The sequence below is a fragment of the Propithecus coquereli genome, unplaced genomic scaffold, assembly GCF_000956105.1.
Source record: "Propithecus coquereli isolate 6110/MARCELLA unplaced genomic scaffold, Pcoq_1.0 Scaffold435, whole genome shotgun sequence".
NCBI lineage: Eukaryota > Metazoa > Chordata > Mammalia > Primates > Indriidae > Propithecus > Propithecus coquereli.
This window is the reverse complement of record NW_012150119.1, coordinates 110,370-123,862: the sequence shown is the minus strand read 5'-3', so window position 1 is coordinate 123,862 and position 13,493 is coordinate 110,370. Positions and strand designations below refer to the sequence as shown.

Here is a 13,493-nt window from a genome sequence, read left to right as displayed (position 1 = left end):
GCAATGGGCCTTTCTTTCTTTTTAAGGTGGGCACAGATAGGTAGACACGCCCACAGAGTCAGCATGCTGGCAGGTGAGGCTGTGGACTGAGCAGACTATTGCACCTTTGCTGGAATGTTCTGTACTTTGTGCAGACTTGGATAACAGAAATGTTATAACTCAGAGTCCGTTAATGCTCTGGGTGATGGCGGATCCCTCGTCCCCCTAATAGATCACCAGGTTAGTCTACAGTGTTACTCATGGCCTGTGACCAGGCAGTGTGTGTGCTGTGACAGGCGGCTTCTATCAAAGATGGCCACGTCCACATGCCTCCCATCTCCCGTATTCCCTTACATGGAGAGGTGGGGGTCCATGTTCCTCCCCTTGAGCCTGGGTGGGCCTTTGTAACTGTCTGGCTCAATTGAACATGGCAGGAGAGATGTTGTGTGACTTCCAAGGCCAGATCATAAAAAGCAATGTAGCCTCTGGTCAGGCCAGCTCTTGGGGACCAAGCTGTCATGCTGTGTGGAAGCCCAGGCCATGAGGAGAGGCCATGGGGAGGTGTCCCAGTCACCAGTCCCAGCTCAACTCCGAGCTGAGAGCAGCATCAACCTGCAGGTGCCACATCCTCCAGACGTTGCGGAACAGACACAAACCATCCGCAATGTGCCCGTCTGAATTCCTGACCCACAGAAACTCCGAGAGATGATAATGATTGTCTCTCATAAATAAATGATTATTATTGTTCAAAGCCACTGAGCTTTGGGACAATTTGTTACACAGCCACAGATAACTAATAGACGAGCTTACCAGAAGGTTTCTTGAGTAAGTCTCGCAGGCACTCCTGTTTGTACAGAGCCCACTTGCGCGTTGTCTCCTCAAGGAGAGAGCCTGTAACCTGAGCAGACAAAGACACGGTCACCCCTGGTCAGCCGCACGCACAGATGTGGCCTTGTTGTCGTTTCCCACCACAATCCTCAAACCTTCTCACGGAAGCGCCTGTAATGGCCTGCCGCGAGGAGACGGAAGTTCTTTGGCATCTTATGCTCTATCTTAAAAATACTTACAAATTTTATATTCACTCCATAATCAATCATATTGGTGTTAACACAAATATGAAAGATCTTTCTTAAAATCTTTAAGTGAAGTTGACAGTTCAGGGGTATGCAATATTCTTATGCTAAACTCTCACACCCTTCCACACAAACAGCTGCACGCTCCTAAGGCTGTGTGGATCCCAAAGAGAGACGCGTCACACTGCGGGAAACGCAATGACGTGAAGCAAAGGGAGTATCCGGGCACAGAGTCAGAGACACTGAGTGGACGGACGCTCTGCGCTGGATGGAGGCCTTGGGTTTTCTCTTTCTGACGCTGACTATCCTGCCCCATAGAACCTCGGAAATACAGCACATACTTCTTAGGCTTCCCGGAAATTTGGGTTGCCTAACACCTTCTAATCGTGTAGCTGTGCCACTTATCTTGAAAGGGGACCTTCTCTCCTATTGTTCCATGTCCTCATCTCCATCAGGCATCTATTGTGTGCCAGGGCTTGTGTCCAGGAGGCATTGAAGGGGGTACAAAGATGAGCAAGACACAGTCCCTGCCCCAAAAGGATTTAGAAGCTACTAAAGATAGGGCAACTCTATAATTGGCTGACATAAAAAGCCAAGTGGCACTGTAGCTTGTCATCCTCGGCTTCCGTACAGCTCCTCCCTACCCCGCCCCCCGGCGTGGTTCAGGCCTTAGCAGCATCATCCCCTCAGTCCCAAATTAGAAGTCAGGAGTCATTCTCAACTCCCCCTTTCCCCTCATCCAACCAGGCACCAGACTCCATCAACTCCACCTCCGCAATCTCTCTCCTGTCTGTCCCTGCCTCCCACTCCCTCCGTCTCTGGCCTGATGCCACCGTCTACCCTCCACACTGCTCCAGAGTGACAGGACCACAGGACGGAGCTGAGCAGTATTGACTCAGGATTTAGCATCTCAGCCCTCCCTGTTCCAAGCTGTGCTCCTTCATGACTTCCCATCTTTGAACTCCCCATTGGAACTCCCTTCTGCCCTCGTTTTCACCTGGTGAACTCCTATTCATCCCTCAAGGCCCAACTCGAGCCTAGTGAACCCTGGCCATACTTGACTACCTCTCTCCCTGGAGTCTTGAGCTAGTCACCCTCCTCCTCAATGCCCTCCAACCCCCTGCATGACTGATTCCTCTAGCCCATCACACTGCAAGTGCATCAGTGGGCCATTTGTCCATGTCCTTCACTACCCCACCAGCTCCTTGAGAGCTGAGATTATGTCTTTTGTCTCTGGATTCAAGCCCGTAGCACAGGGGCAGGCACTGCCTTCATTGTCCTTCATTTTCCAGCCAAAGAAACAGAGGCACAGTTGTGGGGTGGAGGGCAGGGAAATGCACACAGGAGGGGTTAAATAAATGATCTGATCTAAGATCACCCAGTTTCTAAGTTGGCTTTGAGGTTTTGTCTCCTCTCACAAGGGGCAACAAACTCAAATGCTTTCTTGGGCCAGGTAGATAACCCAAAAGAATGAGGCAGGACAGGTATAACAATAGGGAATGAAGGAACCTATCATAAATTGGGGAGATGTTCCACCTAGAGGCACTTAAATTTCATTAAGCACACACACACATCAACGTCCCCACTCCATCCATAAGCAGCCATCGATGAGTGGGCAGTTTTCACTCCCTGAGTAATGAGTCCAATCTACCCTCTCCCTCCTTCGCCCAGCAACACCCCGGCCGCCGGGGCACCCATGATGGGGTCTATGGGTAATTCCTTTGCATATTTTCCAGAAAATCCCACAGCCAGCTTTTTGAAGAAGAGCTAATGTGGACATCATTAGACCAGAGGTTCCCAAACTTACTGTCTCAGTAATTTTTCCACAGTACTCCTAGGCCAAAAGACATACCTAAGGTCTCATTTATCAGTTGTTTATGTCTAAACAACTTAATAAATATTTATGTCTTAGCTTAGTGCCTATTGAGCATTATACAACTTCTCCATCTTTAGAATCAGACCGGACACCACCACCTTCATTTCCTGTTCCACGTCGGTTTTGTGCAATACTTGCTGTTTATCACAGGACACGAAGAAAACCCAGCTTTGCAAAGATACCACGTCATCAAAAGGAACGAAGTGTGATCTAACATTGAAGGCATGAATACCTTCAGCTAGTAGTTTGCACAGTGTCTGGCAGTTGCTATATATCACTGTGCTCGCCTGGAAAAATTAAAACATCTCACAGCACCCCTGTGAGTTCACAATGGTGCCCTGGGGTACCTTAGCACACAGTTTGGGAACCATGGGGTTAGCCAATAAGTAATAATAATGACACAATAATTGGCATCTATCCCTTAGTTTCACTTTCCAATAAGTTTTAAATCTCTATTAATAATGTATCCCTCTGTGTTATGGCCCAGGAGACAATATGGAAGTTTATTATCAATAACATTATTTAAAGAAATAAACATCTTAATGGGACCATAACTGACTATTATTTTTACAAATTCAGCAGATGAGGTGAAAATCAGATAACAAGCTTCCAGAATCCTCAAAGCTGTCAAAGTAAAGTGCCTCAGGGACCACACTGGGACCTGGTTAAGGAAGAGGCAGGACAACCAGCCCCGGGACTGACATTCCCCTAGCCTTCGTTCTTTGCCGTGGCTGATGGCCGTGGTCAAAAGCAGAAAAACAAACTAAAACTAAAAAGTACTGAATCTGGTCAGCATAAGGGAGCTGGACAAACTCAGACTGTCTTCCAAGGTCCTTGCCCCAAAGACATCAAACACACAAGAGGCATGTCCAAGTTCAAGCACAGCCAGATTCCCAGGCAAAGTTATGAGGAAAGAGGATACATGAGTGGATTTTTTATGATTGGAAAAGTCCAGTGTGGCCTTGTTCCTCTTTCCCCTGCATAGGCACCCAGCATCAGTGAAAATGAAAAAAATACAATAAAACACCTTCTATTGAGTCTCTTTAAATGAATCTATTTTTCTCTGTTAGAGAAGGAATGCACTCCACTGTAGATGAGACAGAAATCACAGATAAGCAGAGAAGGGGGAAGGTGGAATTATCATCTCATCACTCAGAAATCACCATCTACTTCCAGACTCCTCTCTCTACATATATGAACCACTTTTCTTTCTTTCTTTTCTTTTTTATTTTAACCAGAAAGGAACTTATAGTGTTTTGTAACCTTTTATTTTTCACAAGATGATATATCATGAATATATTTCCATTTCAAGGAACAAATAATAAATAAAACAAAACACCTTTTTAACAGCTGCATAATATTCTATGAAAAATGGGATGTCATTTAGGTTTTTTTTTTTATAATTTAGTTTTTAAATCCTCTAGCATTGAACACCTAAGTTGTTTTCAGATGTTTGCTAACATAAATGAAGCTGTGGTAAAGTCCTCATAGTTAAACATTGGAGAGCGCAGCTTTCTTTTCTCAGGAGAAATTCTTCAAATTGGAATTTCTGGGTCACAGAGTGTACATAGCTTTAAAGGGTTTTGACACTATGCGTACAATTTGGTACCGCCAAACTATCTGCCAAACTATCTATCCCCACCAAAAAAAATTTTTTTTAATTTAAGATATGCACCATTTTACACTCCTACCTGATACGTAGAAAAGGGCCACAAATTCACTTCTCAAAGAGCCTCAGGTAATTTAGATTTCTTGACACTGAAGCAACAGCTAGATAACTTCAGTGAGTACGGGGTGGGTGGAGATAGCACTGTTTCCCTGCTTGAGTTTAGAAACTAAACTATCCCTGAGAATTTCTCATTAAGTGAATTTTATAAGGACTTCCTGCCAGAAAACACACCACGTTCATTTATAGTCCATGCAGGGAAAGAGTCTATGAGCGACATTCATCATGAAAGTCTTCGCAAAGCCTTGTAATATAAACATCTGGGGAAAGAATACGGGGTTAAGACGAGAACCGAGGGGAGGATCATCAGAATTACAGACACACGCTGGAGAACAGACAGTGTGAGAGGCTCTGAAAGCACGGACTGGGTGGCAGAGGTGGGAGGGGACACTGCCAGCGGGCACATTATTGATCATGGAAATACGAGAGCGAAGTGGGCACGGTGTGGCTTTGTCAGTGTTGTGAGCCGGCCTGAGGCTCTGCAGATTCCGCTGTGGTTACTGTGCATATTCGAATGTCAACAGCTCCCAAGAGCACTAGAGAAGAAAGAACGCAGGACTTCGGACACCCCGGGTAGACACAGCGGCTCCACTGCTCACGAGCTGCGCAATGGAAGGCAATCGTTGCACTCCTCTGAAGCTTAATCTTCCCACCAGTAAAATGGGTTCAGTAATAATACTCTTAGAGGGTCGTTGTGAGGATTAAATGAGATGATGTATGGGAAGCATGTCATGCTCACATGCCAAGTGCTGCAGCTTGTGAACAAAATTACACAATCATCTGGATACAATGACATAGTCAGAGAATTGAAGCAAGGATGAGCGTTCTCTATTAACTCTCCCAACAATGGCCCCACCACTAACAGACTGAAGTCCTGGGGCTGGAGGCAGGCCAGGGGCCACCTGCCCCTCCACGATGTTCTTGCGTCATGGCAAGAATTCTGTGAAACCATTGATTGGGCTTGAAGGCAGCCTCTGGGAGAATTTGGATGCAGGGAATTCCACCTCTCTGGTCCCGGTGCTAAGGTGAACGCTGATGAGATCTGGCACCACAGCCCTCCCTACGTGGGGGCAGGATGTAGAATTCCAAGGCTACAAACAGGAACCAACCCTGCCTGTGGAACAAAGGAGGAAGAGAGCCCTTCCTTAACCTACTGAGTGGATGAGTGGAACTGGGTTCCTTCCCTTCACAGCCCAGTATAAAAACGGAACCTTGCAAAGGGAAGCGGCAGAGGTCTCATCTCCTTGGATAAGAATTAGGCAAGCTACCAGCATGCCCAACTCCAGCAGATTAACTAAATACATTATAATACTTCCTTAAAGCCCATAAATATTATGCCATGCATCTGCATTTACTGACACAGAAAGCGTTGCTCAACCTCCCTGAGACTTAGTTTCCTCATCCATAAAATGAGATGAAGGAGAGCGCGTCGCTCAGAGCGTGGCTGAGAGCACAACGTGAGACGGCGTGAAGGGGGAGGGGAGGGAAACCGGCGCGGGACCCCGCGCAGCGTCGTAGCGAGTGTTCGGTAAAAACGCTAGCTGCACTCTTCCTGTATTTTGTTATGAAAAATAATATTTATAGTACACTCCTGTGTTTGTTTTAAAGTGCTGTATGTAAACAAATGGTAGAAACATGTCTGGAGGACAAGCCCCCAATGTGAATGAGGGGTCTCTCTAGCTGGTGGAATTACAGTGATTTGCAGTTTGTATTTAACACTTTTGGATTTTATAGTTTTTTTTTTTTTTAACAATGAGCATTCTATATTTTTATAAGAAGGAAGGGAGGAAGGAAAAAGAAAAGAAAAGCAAAGAAAGGAAACGAAACAACGACCGCTATTCATTCCACGGAAACACTCAGACCCGAGCCGTGCGAAAGGTACCCAGGCATGTGCACGCAGCAATTTTAAATACTATTACAGAGTTGGTGCTGCCGTGAGAAAATGCTTACAATATAACGTAAAGGGGTTTCCAGGATACCAAATATTTTATGCTTTCTAATTTCTACTGTGTAAAAAAATGCATAGAAAAAGGATTTGAGGAAAATATGCCAAAATATTCACAGTGCTTACCTCTGAATGCTAGGATTGTGGTTGACCGTTATCTCCTTAATACTGCTTTCTCTTTTCCAAATTGCCTACAAGAGGCCTGAATTGCTTCTCTAATCAGAAAATAGGCACAACTGATAATATTAATACTAATAAGCATTAGCAATAATCATAATGAACTGCTCTTACTTGGTTGATGGAAACCAGCAGCACCAGGGTGAGGAAGGGCCTCCCAGGGGTCCAGAGCGAGCGCTTCCTGTGGGAGGGGACAGGGCTGTCCCTCCAGGGAGCAGGGATGCCCATGGGCACCTCAGGGACCCCCGGCAGGGGTCCCACTCTTCTCCCAGGCCTTGCCCTGTCCGGCTCTGGCTTCATCCTCCTCGTGCACTTTCACAAGTGCGGGCACATCTCTCTCGCCGTCCAAGATGTACCGCAGGCAGCCTCCTCTTGCATTCCTCTTTTCCAGAGAGGAAATGTTTGCACAAATCCTCTCCACGCCGCGCCGAGAGCGTCTGAACTGGTCTAGAGCGACCTACCGAATCTCCGAATATCCGGAGTTCCTCATCAGCAGAGGCTCATCCCCCGTCCTTGCCCCCCCAAAAGCAGGGAGATTTTTCCCAGACCTTCCCCAAGTCAGCTGCACTCCCTGGTTCTCCCTCAGCAGGCCAAGGAGGAAGAGCAAGGCAGCCAGTGGGTTCCCCGCCGCTGGCTCTGCTCAGTGCACAAGGCCGGGCTGGGACAGGCTCAGGTTCGAGCTGCAGAGGAACAGCTGGCAGGAGGTGACGGGCCTGGAGCCAGTCCAGAGACAGCATCTTTTTGAGGGGCACTATCTCTTCCTAAGGCATTAAGCTTGTGCAGGCCGGGCGGAGGCAGCCACAGAGGCAGGGCTTCCCTGGGCCCTGTTTATGCCGACACGACAGGAGAGACAGTGGATCATCCCAGGAGGGAGCAGCTCCCACCCCAGGGCCTGAAGCACAAACCCAATCAGCGGCTCAGGTTATGTCCACACAATAGCAAAACAATGTGTCAAAAAGCCTGGCGTTCAGTCCTCTTGAATGCCCGCTTGTTCTGAGTAGCATGGCTCAGCCCACCTGGCAGATCCTTTGTACAGAATTCCTAATGTGTCGCTTACTAACGAACATATTAGTACATTCTCACCACGTTCACATTTACAATATCTTTTCATCCACCACCCTGTTTCATTTATCCTCACAATAACCTGGTATGACTGATTCTCCATTGGACAGCTGAGAAGCATTGAGGTTCAGAGAGGTTAGGCTGCTTGCCCAAGGCCACACAGCAAGTAAAGAGGATACCCAGGTCTTCTGACCAGAGTCACCTGAACACAGCTACTTGGGAGGGTCCCACTCCCTCCCCCTACCCTCTCTGGGTGAGTTCCTATTTTCCTGCAGGCTCATCCCTGTGCCCCTAAAGGATCTGCTTGGCCCTGCCTCACCCCACCTCTGTCCCGCCAGCTCCCAGCATCCACTTACAGCTTCTCCCAGTCCCCCAGACTGGAGGCCCAGGGTAGAAGACCTCCTGACTGGATGAACATCGGGTCAGCAGGAGGTAAGAAGAATGTGTTGTCACTTAGTTTTGTTTTGTTTCGTTTCTTCCATCCCAGGCAAACCATGAGCGCATCTCGGTTAACTTCTCTGACTGAGGGAATTCAGAACCGTGGGGAAAGCAGGTGAGCTTCACTTACTAGAAATCCCTGGAAATCTTCAGAACTCCACAGGGCACGATTTTAAACCTTAGCAGTAAAATGCTCAATCTGAAAAAAGACCCCCCAAAATGGACCCTTTGGATGGTGTGACCTCTGGAATCGATGTGGTCATCTCTAGAGGACAGCAGAGAGCAGAACGAAGTGACCCAGAGGGAGACCATGCCTGAGCGACAGTCCCCATCCGTTGGATGTGGCTGTAACACTTCTGTCACTGCACACTAGAGATGACCTTCCAAGTCTCATGCTGGTAAGGAAAATGCCGACTTTCTAAGAATATTCTGTCTCATCTCTTTGAACCTGTTCTGAAAGAGATCTTTTTTCTGAAGGGACAACCATGGGAGCCACAAACTTCCCCACCTGTTGGGCGGGTGCCATCTAGTGGCCCAACACGGTACTGCCTCTTCCCACGCCACTGGGCAGCAACCAGAACACAGCGCACAGCGTGTGAGGCCACTGAGAGCACGTGACACAGTTGCTCAGGCTCGGCCAGCAGGAAAGGACAGATGGAGTGATACTAACCCAAAGTCACTGCCCTTTTTCTCCTACTGTCCAGGTTAGATCTGGGGGGTTTCGGGATGTGTCTAACATGCAATCAAGATCCTGTGTCTTGCAAATGCCCTGTGGAATCTTCTCCTGCCCTCGCTCCTGCATCCATGTCCTCTGCTCCTCAAGGATCTCCATTGTCACCACTCCTGCCAGTGCCCCCTTTGGTGAGGGCCTGAGAGGTGGTGCTGAGGGCTCTGCCAGCTTCTGAGGCCCCAGGACGGTGCTGAATTCTGCACCGAAGTGGGGTGCACACGTCTGTCCCCATTCTGTGCAGCACCTGGGCCCTGATGCAGCCTGCCTGTGCCTCGCCTCTCGCAGGGCCTCTGGAACCAGCAGCTGGACAAGACACAGGCCTACGAAGGCCTCGGGATTCCCTGTTTCCAGAATCAACACTGTGCACCCTGTTCCATGCAAAAGGCGAGGGTAGAGCAGTGTCACCCAGACACCCACCCACACCACCCCTGGTCTTTGGCCAAAACTGGTGCCTTCCCCAACAGCCCAAAGGTGGAAGCGACCCAGGTGTCCATGGGCGGATGAATGGATAAACAAACTGTGACACAGTCAACACAATGGAATATTATTCTGCCTGGAAAAGAAGGAAATTCTGACACATGCCACAGCATAGGTGAGCCTGAGGACATTATGCTAAGGGAAAGGAGCCAGGCGCGGAAGGATAGATACTGCGTGATTCCACTTGCATGAGGTCCTTAGAGCAGTCAAGTGCACAGAGATGGAGAGTAGAACGGTGGCTGCCAGGGGCTGCGGGGAGAGAGGACGGGGTCTTGTGTATGGGCACAGAGTTTCACTTTTGCAAATGCGAAGAGTTCTGGAGACAGTGGTGGAGATGGCTGCACAGCTCTGGGAAGGTACTTCATGCCACTGAGTTGCACACTTGAAAATGGTTAAAATGGTGAATTTTAGGTTGTGTGTATTTTACCGCAGTGTTTTTTTGAAAAGCCCATGCCCTCCTGCACCTCTACATCCTGGGAGAACTGAAGCGCCAAGACCCCTGACGGGAGCGTGTGCAGCTGTGTGTCTCTGGAGCGTGCTGGAGCACACTCGGGCTCCCTAGGGGGAAGCGAGAAGAGGCCGGGTCAGGACGCCAGATGGCAGGGCTGCAGAGCAGGTACCATGATGTGACGTGGCAGGAGGAGGGGGCCCATGGCTCATCCCGCCCCCACTCGCCTCATTCCACCATGGACAGGGCCAGACTGCAGCAGACACTGACCCTCCTCCCCATCTGCCTGGCCCTGGTCTTCTCCCTCACCGCCCTGGGCAGCAGCCACTGGTGCCAGGGGACCCGGCGGGTGGTGAAGCCACTGTGCCAGAACCAGCCGGGAGAGCCGCACTGCATTCACTTCAGCTACGGCAGCAGTGGCGGTGGCAGGAGGGACAACGAGAGCCAGGATGTCCAGTACATTTGGGAGACAGGGGAAGACAAGTTCGTCCAGCGCAGGTTCCATGTGGGACTCTGGCAGTCCTGCGAGGAGAGCTTCGATGGTGCAGGTGAGCATGGCCCGCAGGTTCCCGGGGTGACAGGTGCAGGATGGAGCAGGGGCTCTGGAGCCAGGCTGCCGGGGTTTGAATCCTGGGTGTCCGCTGATTGTGTGTGTATCCATGAGCAAAATCCCTTAACTTCTCTGAGCCTCAGTTTTCTCATCTATAAAATGGGAACAGCAATATTTATCTCCTAGAGTTATTGCACAGATTAAATGACTAATTCACATAAAGCACTTGCAACAGTGTCTGACACATTGTAAGTGTTTATTAAACATTTAGCTTTTACCATTTGTTACTGTTACCCAATCCCTGGTATTCAAAATCCTTTGGGTATCAAAGGTGACCCCCATCCAATTCTAAAATGCATTCCTGTTATTTCTCCTGCACTTGGAATGTTCTCAAAGCAAATCTTTCAAAAATAAAAGTGTTTTTTTTTTTTTACTTTATAAAGAACTGAGTAGGGAGAATTCGACCTTTCACTACCCGTAGCCTGGCTGCAAGCCCGTGCTCAGGGCCAGGACACGCTGCTCTTTCCGCTTGGGAAGCAAAACCTCCGCGGGTGGAAAGGGGAGGACTCCCCTCCTGTCCCCATTTCTCTCCTGACCTCAGGCTTACCACATTAAATTTCTTTACAGCTTTTTACTTTTCCTGGAGTTTCTAATTGCCTTTTCTTTTCCCATCCTCATAGCATTTGTTTTTCATTCCTGAGGGCTGAGTCAAAGGCAACAGGAACGACCCCTCTGATGCTGCATGCACCTCCCCAACCCTCCCACCCAGAGGTGGTCCCCAGGGGCAGGGCTCAGCCCCGCCCTCCAGTGCAGCCAGGTCAGTGCCTGTGCCCTTTGCTCTAAGTACAGTCAGTGCATAGGCTGCAGTGCTGCCTGGAGCCAAGGCTACTTTAGGGACCTCCCCAGTTCCTCTCTTCTCAGGGGGTGCTATCTTTGTGTCCCTATTCTCAATCATCATGGACACATGCAGGAGGCCGATGACCCTGCATCCTGGAGGGTTCCCAAGACAGCCCCAGATTTTTGGTTTGGAAACTATAGTCACCCTACCCATAGGAAAATTGCTTGGGAAATTGCACTTCCTTTCCAAGTCCCCATCTGAGGACTGCCTAAGCGCTTCTATTTCCAGAGCTCTCTCTCTCTCTCTCTTCTCTCTGTCTCTCTCTGTCTCTCTGTCTCTCTCTCTCTCTCTCTCTATATATATATATGCATCACACCGGGTATCAAATGTTAATGTGAATCGGAATCACTCAAGGAGTTTATTAAAAATCCACACGCCCAGCCCTGAAGGTTCTATTATAGTTTAGTAGGTCTTGGAAGGGGTCTAGAAATCTGCATTTTTAAAAAGTTTTAATTGAGATACTATTTACACATCGATAAAATATCAAATCATTTTGAAAGGCTTCTAAGAAAAACCAACAATCTCCTGCCCCTTCCTTCTGCATAACTTAGTCCCACCCTTTAGAGAAAATCACTTTTAACTTAATTGTTTCTCCTGGTATTAATTTCTTTGTCTCCAAAATAATATGCTAACATAGCTATGTGTTCATCTTAGACATTATCTATTGACTTTTTTTTATAATAAATAGGATTTAACTCACACCACATCCCACATACCCTCTGCCATCTTCCTCATAAAGTTATATTGCTGTTTTGTTTAAATCAATAAAACAATCATTTATATTAACTTTATCATATCAATATTGTTCATTATAGCATCAAAGAGGGTGCTATGATTACATTTATTGTTTTGTACAGCTTTTTGCTTTTCCTGGAGTTCCTCATTGCCTTTTCTTTTCCCATCCTCATAGCATTAGTATTTTTCTGCTCAACTCTCTATTCTATCTGGTGGTATCTGTGTCTCAAATAAGCTGCCCCGGTGACTGTGACACACACTAAAGTTAGAGAAGTATGTCCCAGAGTCCAGCAAAGCCCTCCAGAACGATGGGATTAGCACAGCGTGGGGTGAACTCACTCACAGCCATTTCTGTGTGAGACACAGGGCCGGGCGAACAGGAGGTATTAACACGAAGGTAATTGAGCCACAGTGCTGAGGGCTAAGACTCCGGCGGGGAGACCTAAGATAAAAATAAATAAGGAAAAATACGATAATGGTTAGAACAAAGACTTATCTACGGAAAGGAGATGGAAAGGAAGGAGAGGTTATTTATAGCTCTGGGCACAGGGAAGGCCTCCTAGAGGAGGTGGCCACTGTGCCAGGCCCACAAGACTGTGATTTAATAGATGGAGATCAGGGATAAGGATGGTCCAGGCAGGCAGAACTGAGTGTCCCAGGGTCTGAGGACGCCCAGCCCAGGTATTCGCATCAGAACACAGGTGGGGAGAGGAGGAACCCTCCTTACAGAACTTAACTCATATGGCTCTTCTGTGTCACCTGAGACAGATTCTCCTCCCCTGCAGCCTAAGGTCATTGTCACTCCAAGGACAAGGAACTGAGCAGGACATTTCCTAGAAAGAAAAGGCCTCACTGGAGAAAGTTGGAAGCTTAGCATTTGTTGTGTCAAGGGGAGCTGGGGTCACAGTAGGACCTGAACCTGAGGACAAGAGTTAGAAAATTAGACAGATGGAAGCTGCTTCCTCAGTAGCCAGGGAGCTGGGAGGGAAAGGTCTGCACGGGCTGGACTTGAGCAAGGGTGGAACTGGACTTTGGGGGAGGACAGGAGGCAGCTGTAAACTGGCCACCCACATGTGGGCCTCACATGGTCACACAAACACCATGCGGGTAGATGATCCAAATGCCCCCAAGATTTCCGATAAGAAATTGTTACCCAGCTTGTGGAGGTGGGGCTTGGGGTGGTCTTCTCATCCTGAAAGCAGAGGCAAGAGACCCTGTAAGGTTCTTTCAGTCTCCTACCTCTAGAGGAAGTCCCCTTGGTACTTCTGCCAACCCACGGAGTGTCTCCTTCACACGCACACCCACACCCCCCACGGAAGGCTTTCCCCACATTGTCAGGAACACACACTGAATTCTAAGGAGGGTTGATGATTCATGGA

General features: G+C 48.4%; 1 protein-coding gene across 1 annotated transcript in view; it reads right to left on the bottom strand.

Annotated features, from left to right (window-relative positions):
- The window catches only part of GLP2R (glucagon-like peptide 2 receptor), a 51,242-nt gene extending 43,657 nt beyond the window's left edge, over positions 1-7,585 (bottom strand). The window contains exons 1-2 of the mRNA XM_012653932.1: positions 6,891-7,585; positions 790-877 (exon numbers count right to left, since the gene is read on the bottom strand). Of these exons, the coding sequence (XP_012509386.1) occupies positions 790-877; positions 6,891-7,076 (274 nt within the window). The 5' untranslated portion in view covers positions 7,077-7,585. The remainder of the gene's footprint in view (positions 1-789; positions 878-6,890) is intronic.
- Positions 7,586-13,493: the final 5,908 nt, after the last annotated feature.